Source organism: Mauremys reevesii, linkage group 2 (genome assembly GCF_016161935.1).
Source record: "Mauremys reevesii isolate NIE-2019 linkage group 2, ASM1616193v1, whole genome shotgun sequence".
Classification (NCBI taxonomy): domain Eukaryota; kingdom Metazoa; phylum Chordata; order Testudines; family Geoemydidae; genus Mauremys; species Mauremys reevesii.
In genome coordinates this window covers 90,134,587-90,149,503 of record NC_052624.1, presented here as the reverse complement: position 1 = coordinate 90,149,503, position 14,917 = coordinate 90,134,587, and the positions used below count along the sequence as shown (strand labels likewise).

The 14,917-nt window shown below is 41.6% G+C and overlaps 2 protein-coding genes across 3 annotated transcripts in view; one reads left to right on the top strand and one right to left on the bottom strand.

Annotated features, from left to right (window-relative positions):
* Positions 1-4,935, bottom strand: part of ANLN (anillin actin binding protein) — a 55,553-nt gene extending 50,618 nt beyond the window's left edge. Inside the window, exon 1 of the mRNA XM_039526445.1 lies at positions 4,913-4,935. The gene's annotated coding sequence lies outside the window, so the exon portion shown is untranslated. The remainder of the gene's footprint in view (positions 1-4,912) is intronic.
* Positions 4,936-5,089: 154 nt separating this feature from the next.
* KIAA0895 (KIAA0895 ortholog) overlaps positions 5,090-14,917 on the top strand; it is a 51,908-nt gene continuing 42,080 nt past the window's right edge. Inside the window, exons 1-2 of one of the 2 annotated variants that reach the window (XM_039526510.1) lie at positions 5,090-5,486; positions 7,714-7,937. In XM_039526510.1, the coding sequence (XP_039382444.1) occupies positions 7,913-7,937 (25 nt within the window). In that variant the 5' untranslated portion in view covers positions 5,090-5,486; positions 7,714-7,912. Of the gene's footprint in view, positions 5,487-7,713; positions 7,938-9,039; positions 9,482-14,917 lie in introns of those variants that run through there. The other variant, XM_039526509.1, reaches the window with a different exon arrangement.

Sequence of the window (14,917 nt, the reverse complement as noted above, 5' to 3'; positions counted from 1 at the left end):
GATTTCCAGAAACTGGGAGCGGACAACAGGAGATGGATCACTCAATGACTGCCTGTTCTGTTCATTCCCTCTGAAGCATCTGGCACTGGCCACTGTTGGAAGACAGGATACTGGACCAGATGGACATTAGTCTGACTCAGTATGGACATTCTTATGTTCTTCAGGCCTTGGAATCTATTAATCTTGGTCGTGCCACTTCCTTACACCTAAATTGTCTTTGTGAAGGTTTTTCTGGAATCTAGTTGGGATTATGTTTTCCAATGTGGATTACTTTGCATTTGTCAACACTGAGTTTCATCTGCCACTTTCTTGCTCAGTCACTTAGTTTTGTGAGATCCCTTTGTAACTCTTTGCAGTCAGCTTTGGATTTAATTATCTTGAGTAATATTGTATCATTTGCAAATTTTGCCACCTCACTGTTTAACCATTTTTCCAGATCATGTATGAATATGTTGAACAGTACTGGTCGCAGTACAGATCCCTGGAGGACCCCACTATTTACCTCTCTCTATTCTAAAAACTGACCATTTATTCATACCCTTTGTTTCCTATCTTTTAACATGTTACTGATCCAGGAGATCCCTCTTAACCCATGACTGCTTACTTTGCTTATCTTTGGTGAGACCTTGTCAAAAGCTTTCTGAAAGTCCAAGTACACTATAGCCATTGGATCACCTTTGTCCATGTTTGTTGACCTCCTCAGAGAATTCTAATAGATTGGTGAGGCATGATTTCCCTTTACAAAAGCCATGTTGACTCTTCCTCAACAAATTGTGTTCCTCTGCATTTGGTAATTCTGTTCTTTACTACAGTTTCAACAAATTTGCCTGGTACTGAAGTTAGGTTTACTGGCTGTAATTGCCAAGATTGCCTCTGGAGCTTTTTTTTAAAAATTTGGTGTCACATTAACTATCCTCTAGTCATCTGGTAAATGAACTGATTTAAATGACAGGTTACATGCCACAGTTAGTAAGGGGCAATTGTGGTCAACTAGTCTAACCTTCTGTACATAGCACAGGCCATAAAACTTCCCCAGAATAATTCCTGGAGCGTATCTTTTAGAAAAACATCCAATATTGACTTCAAAATTGTCAGTGATAGAAAATCCATAACAGCCCTTGGCAAATTTTTCCACTGGTTGACTACTCTCATCATCATAAAATTTTGCCATATTATATTATCATACACATTATAAATAGGTGTGTAAGAAGGCAGTCATCCTGTTCCCTTGTGTGATTTTGTGATCTGTAGCAGACACCAACTCATACCCCACCTTGTGCTTTATCGGTTAAGATATTGATCCATAAGCATTCGAGATCATTGTCTTCTGAGTTATCAGTGACTCAAAAACAGGTAATGCTATTTTTGACAGAGTGTCATTCCCTCTCCCCTTTTGCTCCCTCGATCCTTCCTAAATAGATTATAACCATTTATTTTAGCAGTCCAATAGTATGAATCATCCCACCAAGTTTCAGCAATACCAGTTAGATCAAATTAATGCTCATAAATGAGCAATTCCAATTCTTTTTGTTTGTGACCCAGACTCCTAAATTTTGTGTATAAGCAATCCAAGAATTTATTCTCTTCATGTCCTTTGAGTCTAGGGTAACCAGGTGTCCCGATTTTATAGGGACAGTCCCGATATTTGGGCCTTTTTCTTATATAGGCTCCTATTACCCCCCACCCCGTCCCGATTTTTCACACTTGCTGTCTGGTCACCCTATTTGAGTCCCTGATTAACTTTGTTCTCAAAATCTCAATTTTGTGCTAACTGAGTGCTCAGATCTTCCCTCTTTTTACCCTCCTCTTTTGATATTAGTTTAATGCCCACCCAGTTACTCTAGAGGAATAAGGGCTGAATCATTTAACCCAAGGTAAGGAAACCAAAAGATATATACTTTTCAAATTCTGTCATTGTTGGAGCACCATCTCAAATTTGTGAAATGAACTCTACATGCAACTCAACAGCAGGCTTTCAAAACTGAAATCTGCTGAAGAAAAACATTGTCAGAGCAATCCAACTTTGCATCTTTCCAGGGCCACGAGGGTTAAGAAACATTTCCCTGGAATTTGAAAAAAACTTTGCTCCATTCTTAATCTTTTCAGTGTAATATTGTATTACAAAAATCATAGAAGGTTTCCCAGGACCTCTCTGAATTGAGTCTTCTGACTTCATCATTGATGTAGAAAGGCAGAGGAGGGGGAGAAGACAAAGACCGCTTTCATTTGGTCTAATTTATTAAATATCTTCTCGTCTATCCTTTGCCATTCAATACAGCTGTGATATTTTGCTGACATAAAACTCCTGACAAAGACCAACGGCCAGATGGCAAAAATGGAAGTATTTCAATGGAATTGTGCTTATTTATGCTAACTGAGGATCTGGCTTCAAATCTGCATAAAACCATGGTTGCTGGTTATGTGAAATGACTCAATAATGACACAAAATCACATCATTAATTATATCCCACATAACATAGCATCTTATTTTGTATTTTGGAAGGAGTTTTTGAAAAACTGAGAAAATAACTTTTTATTTAAAAACTGGAAGATTTTATTTGAAAAGCTATTTTTAATTGAAAATTTGTTTTGATGAAAAAATTTAAACCAATTACAATCTAGTGACACAACATGGAGTAAATTCAAAAGCTAATAATTTTCAGTACTCTATTGCTGCCAAAACTCCACCAGAGAGGTCCTTTGGGGCCATCTGCCTGTCCCAAGTCAGGGTAAAGGAGGAGGGTTGGGCGTGGGGCTAGCAACTCCACCCCGTAAAAATCAGCTTGCTACAGAAACGCCAACAATAGAGTTAACAGAGACTTTTAGCCTGGAAAAAGAAGGGTCTTCAACTCGAAGACGCATGACGCTGGGTGGTGAAAAGCGCGGAGGAGCCCACCCGATCACCCTTCTTACAACCAGGAGGATTACCATCGGCACATGGAACGTGAGGACCATGTACGAGTCAGGAAAGACGGCGCAGGTTGCAGCAGAGATGAGGAGCAACAACCTGACCCCCTATTGCTGCCAAGGACTGACTCTTGTCATGTTGAATTACTGTTTGACAATACACAATAAGCATGTGCTTAAGTGTTTTGCTGAATACCAAGCACACAAGTATGAGCTTAAAAGCTTTGCTGAATCAGGGCCTAAGATCTGCATCTTATGGATATAATATTGGCTTATGAACTTGCTTTCTCTACCATTTCTTTTGCATTTTGTACTCTTAACAAGTTAGTGCAGTGAGCCTTGAAATCTTTTATGCAATAACAACATGTTTACACTAGAGGGCATGACTTAAACAACTAATGGCTTTTAAGATTATTTAAAAGTTTTTGCAACTGGGAATCTATTTTTTACATTAAAATATATAAGCACCACTGAAATTAACAAGAGGCTATGTAAGAGGGTAAACTGCTACCATGCTGTGAGCAAATCAAATCCAACTATAATGTAGAAAATATTTTTTCACATCTCTACACTGAAGAGACTTTGTTAACATAGCCATCTCTGCTGCAGTATTAAGCCACTCAGATAAACACAAGAAGGCATTGCCAGAGATGACTAAATATCCCAAACATTTCAGTCCTGCTTTTATAAATATTATTGAGTCAACGGAAAATAGATTAACTGTAACTAAAGGGACATGGAATAGAGAGTTTGGCATGCACATCAACGAGGCGCATAAGCAAAATCCTCTGAAAATAATACATAAAACTAATATGTAACACAAATGCAGTGTTATATATTGTATGGGTCTAATACAAATACAGTATTATATAATGCATGGGTGTAATACAAATGCAGTCGTATATAATCCATGGACAATGGGCAGGATCACCTCCTCCTGCAGTAAAACCCAAAGGAAGAAAACACCAAAAGGATTCCCTCAGAGGAGTCCCATCATTTTGGTGGTGCTGTTTTGGGTGAGGGGAAGAGAGGGGCTGCTTGTCCTTCTACAAGTCTGATACAAAAGCCCTGCAGATCCGAGGGGGAATCCACAGGAGGCCAGTGTTACCTGTGCAGAGGCCCTGTAGCTCCACACTACTCCCTTGATACCAGGGCTTCCTAGTATGATAGATAGCTTCCCAACAGGAGGGTGCTATAGTATGATAGTACTTTAGGCTTATATATAGGGTAATATCCAGGCACTTAGGGAAGTCTACTTTCAAAAAGTGCTAGATTAGAGAGGAGTATATATATGGAGCAGCAAACAAAGCTTGAATGGTGCACTGTCTTGGTTCTCTCTCTCCCTCTCACCTTATGCTTGAATGCTGAACACTTCCCCTTGCCGCACCTGCCTCTGAGACCCTGTGAAAGGGAGATAACCCACCATGGAGGTCCCTCATTGAAAAGGTCAGAGCTCCCAGGCTGTACTGCCTGCCCTTGAGGAACTCCACAGGACCGGTGAGGAGACTACCCTGGCCAGGCTAGACAAAGATCACTCCACTCATGCAGATCCTGACTCTGGGGACTGGCTCTCCGTAAATGAGACATCGCTGCAGAGGCAGCTGACCCTTCCTGCTAGAGGTGCTTGAGGCAGTGGCCGCTGAAGTCAATGGCAAAGCTTCCATGGCGCCGGACCAAGCTCTAGGAGAGCATTGAGATCCACATGCAAAGAAAGCTTCAGATGTAGGAAGGTGGAATTTTGTACTAGCAATGGCTGCCACATTCCAGGGATTCACAGTCAGGTGGGACAGGAAGTATTTCCAGTGCCACCATCCCTCATGATTCCATCAGGAAACAGCTTTAGGTACCAGATCGCTCCCAGGCTGTGCCACTCACTCCAGGCTGTGCTGGCTGCATGCAGTTCCCTGGCATATACCAGCACTGAATTTAGCCCCTGTATTCAGGCTAACTTAGGCCCTGCTTCAGGTCTTACTCTTTCAGAAAGATCTGCACAGTACCTGCTTACCTTAAAGGTGTAGTCCCATTGAATAGTACGGTTTGTGTAAGTAAGGCAATTTGGCCCTCTCTAAACAAGTAACATAGTCACTGTTTACAGGGAGAACTTTAGAATCCAGTCAGTCAGACAGCGATGTCATAGAGACTTTAGGAGAAGGTTCTAGAAAAGGTGCAACAGAAGAGAGAATCAATTAGAGGCAGATTGTTAGTGAAGTTGTTTGGTCAGAAACTAGTCAAGCAGTTAGCAGAACCATTAAATCAGATAATGGGGGGAAACCCTTCCACTGCGACTGCTCTGAGTTTGTGCCAAATAATGTGAACTTTTTATTTCAACTACCCTGGGTCTGTACTAATCTTTCTGAGCAGAGTAGGATTTCATGGACCACTGAAATTAGCCCAAACACAGGGACCAAACAGCGAGAGGAACAAAATAAAGCAGAGATTATTAAAAAAAAAAAAGCTTGTGATTTGGCAGCATTACTTAAATTGATACAGAGTAGGGAACCACATAATATCTTTCTGCTTTTCTGGATCATACATGCACAGACAATAATGCTCCTGTAAGGATATTTTTCTATATGCAAGTAGGTCAAATTATATTTCTGACGAAACAAAGTTAAATGATCTCTGGAATGAATGCAATGTTGAAGTGGAGATTTTAAATCCCAGGTTCTGTTCCCATGTTAGCTTTAATTCTGTCTCTTAACAATGGGTGAATATGTTGAAATTGGGATTTAGATTTGTTTGTTTTCAGGAATCCTACTATTTAAGATAGTTTCCTATGAATATCATCTGATCCCAAACATCAGCCCCCAGAGTACAAGACTTCCCCACCTCTCCCCACAATAACATCCATTCTCCCAAACAGGTGCTAGCTGAACCCCCAATTTATCTAGACATGTCTTTTCTGTGGAAGTGGGGGAGCCCTGCAGTATTTTACCCACTCTCCAACTGTACTGACTTTCCAGGGAGAGCACAGTCTTTTTGCGGTGCTGTATCAGGTTTCAGTACATTTTTAAATGCACTAGATTCTTGTTAAGACTATGTGAGCTAGATTTCCCTCTAGAGTGAGCTCATATGCAGCAATGACCCCTGCTTAATAGACACTGTACAGAACGCAATCAGTGCCACTCCAAAGGCAATCCAGGCACTTGACTAAGCACCCTGCTTCCTCACTGCTGCTTGCTATTGCTGGCAGGGAAAATGCCAAACCTTGAGCAGCCTTCTCCACTTCCCACCTCCTGTTACCAGCAGGAAAACTGGCACTGAGGTCTCAGGGGCTCCCTACCTCCAGAAACCACTGGGACCCTATGTAGTCCTTAATTCTGCTTACACTGGGATGACTGAATGCAAGCAGGAGTGTGAATGTGAGAGAAATGAGGCATGAGGGAGAGGTAACCACCATGGATAGCAGGTAGCCAAAAAAGAATGGGAAGGCGTCTGGTGGGGAGAGGGAGGAAGGTGAACTGAAACTATTTAATTTTTTCAAATGCTCTGGCTTCCAGTGACTTTGGGCTGTGGCCCCAAGTCTCCACTGAATTAAGCTACCTTCAGGATCTATGGATCACTGAACCAATTCAAGACTCTCCCTGCATCCCCAACTTCACAGTAAAACAGAGAAAAATCAGGGAACTCTGAGTCTACATCAATCTGCAGACAGTTAATTAAGTTACTTTACCAGACAGATATCCACTACCTACCACTGAGGACTTCATCTTACCATTTGCAGGATCCATGTACTTCTCCAAACTGGACCTGATTCAAGCTTAGCGAGCTTAGCATTTAGCTGACTACACCCAGAACTTATTCATATCTCCTGAGACTAGGCTAGATTCCTTAAAAGCAGCAAAGAGTCCTGTGGCACCTTATAGACTAACAGACGTTTTGGAGCATGAGCTTTCGTGGGTGAATACCCACTTAGTCAGATGCATTTAGTGGAATTTCCTGCTTTTACAGATCCAGACTAACACGGCTACCCCTCTGATACTAGATTCCTTAGTGGGTACACATTGCACTGGTATTTGCTGAAAACTGCACCCAGGCCAGTGGGGGCTGCTGCACCGAAGGAAGTTCACCCTTGATGAAGAGAAGGCAATGTCTGTTTCTCTGCTCCCCCTGGCCCTCAGGGTTCTGCAGGGGGAGACAGCTCTTTAAATACTTCGGATGGGGCTGTGTAGGAGCTCCACCAGCAAACACCATATGAGAGATATGCTAATTTAGCACGTTACCCAAGTGCATTGATGAACACCAATTTGTTATTCTCTTATTCTGATTATTTACATTGCTTGAACTGATTTGCTGTTTTTATTATAACTGCCAGGTATCACGTGAAGTGATAAGTGGCTTGTGAGCAGACTCTAACCTACCACGGATAGCTTGGTCTATCTATATTTTAAAAATGTGTTTATTAATTTCCTATGATTTTTTTGACTTGTAGAGAAGCCTGTGGGTTCGGATACTCCAGTGCTATCAAGATTTATTATAAATATACAAATTAGATCAATTTCTTTATAGGTTAAACTTAGATTTGTTTTGGACAGATTGCAAATCCTTTCTATCCCTAGAAGAATTCAAGTTAAAAAGGATCTAAAGTCTGTCAGCCTTCAACTATGTGTAATTGTATTTCAGTACTAGCTCTCATGTTAGTATAGATTCTGAGTTTTAATACCCCAGCTTTTGAGTACATATGAAGCTGCGGTGATGGTAACAAAGCATAAGGCTATCTTTTTTTAAACTGTGACTGCTTGTATTGTGGTACAATCTGAACCCTGGCTTTTAAACATCGCTTTTGTATCCTATTGTTCTCCTTAGGTTCCTTGTACATAGCCTGGGAGTGTCAAGAATTTAGAAAACTACCAAAAATGGATGGGTGACACATTGCTATCTAGATTCATGGCCTATAAACAGGGATAGAAAGAAGATACAAATCTATATGATCAGCATTATGTGGGGAGAGCCCAGTTACTCAGCCATTGTATTTTATATTTAAACATATCCAGTAGGAGGATTCATGGAGCTCCATGAAACATTTTCAGGTAGGACTCAGAATTAGATTTTTAACTTCTGTAGCGTCGGGGTTTGGACATTCATTTTCTGTTACATCGTATTACAGTCAGATGTCATGATTTTGTATTATTACGATTTAAGAAAAAAGTCCATACACAGTATGTTGTATTTTTTGTTAAATGGTTAATTCAAATACTAGACATTGTACATAATCGGAAAACAGTGACTGAAAGTGTAAACACAATGCTGACCAGTTAGAAAATCAAAATGTATTACTGTACAAAGTGTATTCCAACAGAGTCTGATTCAAAAAATATTTATCTCAGTAATATTCTGAAGTCTGAAAGAAAACAAAAACCTCCCAGAACAAATGTATGTTAGTTGGTCAAACAAATCTATGTGTCAAGGCAGTGTAACTAGCTGCTATTTGACATTTAGTGGGTATTTAAAATTTGTGTAACTTACATGTCAAGGGAGGGGGATGGGTGTCATCAAAAGAAAGGCAAACAGGCTGCTCTAACATACAACAGCCTCACTCCCTCCACAGCCTCATCCAAACTCAGATGCCAAAATGCAGCCCTAGTGTAAGTGGATACAACTGGCAATAACTTCAGTGAGAGTTGATGCTGATTACACTAAGATTCAATTCGGGCCCCAGAGATTTCATAGTGGTATACGTCACACTCAGTTTGCACATGCACTGAATGTTAAATTGGCACAAGTCTCATTACTGGGGCACTTATATCCATTTTTCTACGTTATACCCGAGGTGTAACTTACACTATAATTTATTTCATTGCTGAATTTGGTCCAGTATTTGCATTTACATCAACTAGAGTAAAATCACAAGAGATCAAACTGGAAAAATAAAAGTAGGGGTACTGGCCCAACTCTGCCCACTTGAAATGTCATGGGGATGTGTGAGCCACAGTCCACTGTGCAGATCTCCACGTCGTACAAAGCACTGCAGCGTGAGTTTGGCATGTCTGGGTTTGGCAACGCTGCTTAACCTCCCTCCCAGACTACAAATTCCAGGATGCAACGCGTCACCTCGCTCCCGGCTGTGCATAGGACAGCTGGGAATCGTTGTGGCGCACTGCATGCTGGGACTTGTAGTCTCCATCCGGAAAACCGCATTGTCTCCCTCTTTGCGCGGGTGCTGGGTTTTGTTGTTCCGTTCGTCTCGCCCTAGGGCTGTGCCGTGCCGTGCCGTGCCGTGCCATGGAAGGCTGGCGGGTGTCCTGGCAACAGGGCCTAGTCAGCCCTTTTCCTGCTGTCCCTGAAGCAGGGAGTAGGGGAGGCAGCAGCTGCTGCTAGGTGTGCAGTGCACCCTCCCCTCTGCTGCAGCCACCTCAGCCCTCTCCTCTCCTGCCTCCCCCTTTCACCAGCCTGTGGATAAACAAAAGGAGGATACTGTCTCCACGCTACTCCTTGCCTGTGTCTCACGGCTCTCCATGCAGAGGGGGCACATTTAGGGTGTTAGGGCAGGAGAGGTAGACACACACACACACACACACACACACACACACACAGACTGCAAGAGGAATGATGCTTGAATCCATCCGTGTCACTGGTGAGTATTACTATTCATTATTATCATGATTACCATTAGCTTTCAATCCTTCCTTTCCCATCCTATTCCTGCAGTTGCCAACTACAGCAGGGAAGCAACAGTTTAAGCAGGTAAAGTGGTAAAGTGTACAAATGGCATAAAATACCCCCTCTCCCTATTAAATATCTGATAATATTTAGTTTCTGATGTGCCTTCCGTCCCCTGTTGAAGTTGGGATGCTGCACTGTTATAATGTTCATAATGAACAACAATCACATTGGAATAAAGCAATAGTAAAACCAAACAAACCTGAAATTAAATACTAAATTACTCATAATTTTGTGGCCATCTCCCACCTGCTGATATATGTTCTAGGGAACAGCCTTTCAAAAATATAAACATTTCCTAGCAACATCGATTAAAATGATATCAAAACAGAAAAACAGAAAAAACCTGTAAAATGGCAACCAAATAAAATACTAAATGATCTCACTTAGCTTATAAACCCCTCACTTCCTGGGTGTTCAGTGACAAGGTGACTTGGGGTGCTGCACACCTAAACAGCGTAAATTTAATGAGAAAAGGGAGAGAACAAAGGAGGAAATGTAAAAATCAAATAAAACACTAAACAAGAATGCTAATAATTTTGCTTATGAGGCACCCTTCGTTCCTAAAAAGTTGTAGAATTAAAATGTAACAACAGCATTTTAATGAAAACATAAAAGAGAGGTAGTAAAAGAAGCAAATAAAGCATTAAATAATAATAGTAAAAATTATTGACAATTATTTCTTCAGTATCTTTCTGATCCCTTTGCCACTAATATGCTTAGAGAACTGTGCAAACAGTTACCATATAAAACATCAATAATAGAGAAAGCAGCATAGACTATAAATACCAATTAAAAAACTACTACATCATAAATGCATTATATAGGAATAAATATATGTACAGTGCTGTATAAAATTACTTTTAAACTACAGAGATATCCCATTAACTTCCTGTAGTTTGAAACGAATTGTGTTTTGTTTTTCCCTGTACAATTTCTTTGTTAAAAGATAGTCATTTTGTACATCATTTCTTAAAGTGCTTCTGGCCAGTACAACCCGCCACTGGGAAACCTGTCCAGCAATGAGGGGGCATGATGGAGTTGATTGTAAGTGCACTGTCACAAGACATTGTTATGCTCATTATTAGGATTGCTTTTAATTAGCATTAACCTGAGTAGCTTTATAGGCTTCAGATTGGTAGTGGCACTGTCAGTTGAGGGATGGTGAAAATATCAGTACTTGGGGAAGTTAAAGGAATAGAAATAAGGATTAGAGGGGAGAATAGATGAAGTCTCCCCTAGAAATGTACAGTAATAATAATCATTTTAAATTATAGTTAACCATGAAGGTATCACTTTTGGGTTCTGATTCTGCTACTGAATCTGAATAATATCATAAATGATCTGGAAAAATGGATAAAGTGAGGTGACAAAGTTTGCAGATGATATAAAATTACTCAAGATTTCAGTCAGCTTTGAACTTAACTAAGAGTTAAAAGGAATCTCACAAAACTGGGTGACTGTGCAAGAAAATGGGAGATGAAATTCAGTGTTGATAAATGCAAAGCAATGCACATAGAAAACATAATCCAAATGAGGGGGTCTAAATTAGCTGTTACCACTCAAGAAAGAGATCTTGGAGTCACTGTGGGTTGTTCTCTGAAAAGTTCTGCATAATGTGCAGCAGCAGTCACAACAGCTAACAGAATGTTAAGAACCATTAGGAAAGGGATAGATAATACAACAGAATGTATCATAATGCCACTATATAAATCCATGGTACTCTCACACCCTGAATACTGGGTGCAATTCTGAGCACCAATCTCCAAAAAGATATATTAGAATAGGAGAAAGTACAGAGAAGGGAAACAAACATGATTACAGGAGTGGAATAGCCTCCATATGAGGAGAAATAAAGAAGTCTGGGACTGTTCATCGTAGGCCTGGTCTACACTACAGGTTTATCTCAAATTTAGCAGCGTTAAACCGAATTAACCCTGCACCCGTCCACACAACGAAGCCCTTTATTTCGATATAAAGGGCTCTTAATATCGATATCTGTACTCCTCCCCGACGAGGGGAGTAGAGCTGAAATCGGTATTGCCATTTCGAATTAGGGTTAGTGTGGCCGCAATTCAACGGTATTGGCTTCCCACAGTGCACAGTGCACAGTGCACCATTGTGACCGCTCTGGACAGCAGTCTGAACTCAGATGCACTGGCCAGGTAAACAGGAAAAGCCCCATGAACTTTTGAATTTCATTTCCTGTTTGCCCAGCGTGGTGACCATGCAGTCCCAGAATCAAAAAAGAGCTCAAGCATGGACTGTACGGGAGATACTGAATCTGATCTCTGTATGGGGGAGATGAATCTGTTCTATCAGAACTCCGTTCTAAAAGACGAAATGCCAAAACATTTGAAAAAATCTCCAAGGCTATGATGGACAGAGGCCACAACAGGGATTCAACACAGTGCTGCGTGAAACTTAAGAAGCTGAGACAAGCGTACCAGAAAGCCAAAGAATCAAATGGACGCTCACGGAGGGTGGGGCAACTGACGACTGTAGCTATCCCACAGTTCCCGCACTCTCTGAAAATCATTTGAATTCTTGGCTGAGCTCCCAAAGCCTGAAGGGTCAAAAACATTGTCACGGGTGGTTCAGGGTATATGTCATCAGCCCCCCTCCCCCTTCCGTGAAAGCAAAGGGAAAAAAACCGTTTCTCGCCTTTTTTCAATGGCACCGTATGTCTACTGGATGCTGCTGACAGACGCGGTGCTGCAGTGCTACACAGCAGCATCCCCTTCCCTTCCCTTCCCTTGCGGATGGCAGACGATACAGCAGGACTGGTATCTGTCATCGTTGTCCTGTGAGTGCTCCTGGCTGGCCTCGGTGAGGTCGGCCGGGGGCACCTGGGCAAAAATGGGAATGACTTCAGGTCATTCTGTTCTTTAAGTTTTGTCTAATGGAGATTCACTCCTGCCTGGAATATCATGGCAGCTGGAGGCTTCCCTCCTCTCCCCCCTTTGATCTCTGCTTGCAGAGGCAATAAAGTCAGTGTTGTTTCTTATTCATGCATTCTTTATTACTTCATCACACAAATGGGGGGATCCCTCCTGGGCTACCGTGGCAGTTGTGGGGGAGGAGGGAAGCAACGGGTGGCATTGTTGCAAGGGCACCCCCTAGAATGGCATGCAGCTCATCATTTCTGCGGGATGTCTGGGGCTCTGACCCAGAGCATCCATTTGCCTCTCTGGTTCTTTAGTAGGCTTGCCTGATATTCTAGGCAGGACTGACTCTCCATTAGACAAAACTTAAAGAAGAGAATGACCTGGGGAGTCATTCCCATTTTTGTCCACGCGCCCCCGACCGACCTCACCGAGGCTGGCCAGGAGCACCCATGACAGCAGCAGATGGTACAGTATGACTGGTAACCATCATTGTCAACTTGCAAAGCAGCAGACGGTACAGTAGAGCTGGTAACCGTCTCTGCTAACTTGCAAAGGCAAGGGGATGCTGCTGTGTAGCGCTGCAGTATCACGTCTGTTAGCAACATCCAGTGCGGTGACAAAAAAGGTGAAAAAAGGCTGAACGGGCTCCATGGTTGCTGTGCTATGGCATCTGCCCAGGCAATCCAGGGAAAAGGGTGCAAAATGATTGTCTGCCGGAGGGAGGATAGACTGACGACATTTACCCATAACCACCCACGACAAATTTTTTGCCCCATCGGGCATTGGTATCTCAACCCAGAATTCCAATGGGCTGCAGGAACTATGGGATAGCTATGGAATAGCTACCCACAGTGCAATGCTCCAGAAGTCGACACTAACCTCGGTACATGGACGCACACCGCCGAATTAATATGCTTAGTGTGGCCGCATGCACTCAACTTTATACAATCTGTTTCCAAAAATCGGTTTCTGTAAAATCAGAATAATCCTGTAGTGTAGACATACCCTTAGAAAAAAGAGATCATACATAGAGGTCTATAAACTCAGGAATGGTGTGGAGAAAGTGAATAAGGAAGTGTTATTTACCCTTTCACACATAACAAGTATCAGGGGTCTCCCAATGAAATTAATTGGCCAGTAGGTTTAAAACAAACAAAAGAAAATACTTCATACAACACACAGTCAACCTGTGGAACTCATTGCCAAGGGATGTTGTCAAGGCCAAAAGTATATATGAGTTCAAAAAAGAACTAGATAAGTTCATGGAGGATAGGTCCATCAATGGTTATTAGCCAAGATTTCAGGGATGCAATTTGATGTTCTGGGTGTCACTAAACCTATGACTGCCAGAAGGTGGGTCTGAACAACACTCGATAAATTGCCCTGTTATGTTCATTTCCTCTGAAGCATCTGGCACTGGCCACTAATGCTGGACCAGATGGACCACTGGTCTTACCCAAAGTGGTCATTCTTATGAAACTCTGTGCTTCAATGGAACCCAGTTGAAGCCACTGGGCTGAAACTTACCCTTGCAGCTAAATTTATAGTTTTAATATAAAAAATACACTTTGAATAGCAGATATTAGGTTGCAAGATACAAATGTAAAGTGGAATTTTTAAAGAATCTTACAACCAGCGTTGACTTCTAAAATTTAATTTTGCAGGCATTTTGTAACACAGAGTAGACCCTGTAGATAGGCAATTATCTGTTTTGAGCTATTGTGATGGCATGAAAATTAGCCATTAAGCATGCTCAATAGAATTAATTTTTATTGAGCTTACTGACAAGCTGTACAATTAAAAACCATTTTCAGTCAATGGCAGAGCTGGTCACACTGCCTATATGGCTAAGGTTTCCCAACACTTTCCATTGTAAGACCCACATTGTTAGCCTCCGGAAAAATCTCCCTTCACACACCTAGAGACTTAGCAGACACGAGAGTGTCTTGGACACTTGTAAAGTTGTCTAAAAATGCTAAGTATCTGAAAAGTGTGGTCCTAGGTGTCTCAGATTGTGCACCCAAAATTAGTGGACATTTGACAATTTTGGCTTTAACTTCGCTGTGCTACAGTTCCCCAGCTGTAAATTGGGGATAGTACCACCATCTAATCTCACAGTAGTATTGTGAAGAGAAATTCATTAATGTCTGTAAGCACCCGGATACTATCATTGTGAGAGCACTACAGAAGTGCCTAGGAGGAAATTGATAATTTGGTATTACGTGCAGGATTAGGATGGTGTGCATTAAATAATTCCTGAGTCTTACTGAATGAGGAGTGTAAAAAGAAATATTGACTAAATACACATAATTATACATATAATTCACATTAATAAAGACTGTATCATAATGCAGATGCATACAGAGGCTGAATTAAGGTTGCACAGGCATCCTTTACTTTGCAACCCAATTGTTCTTCTAACATAGTCCCCCCACATGTCAGATGTACTATATATGCACCTT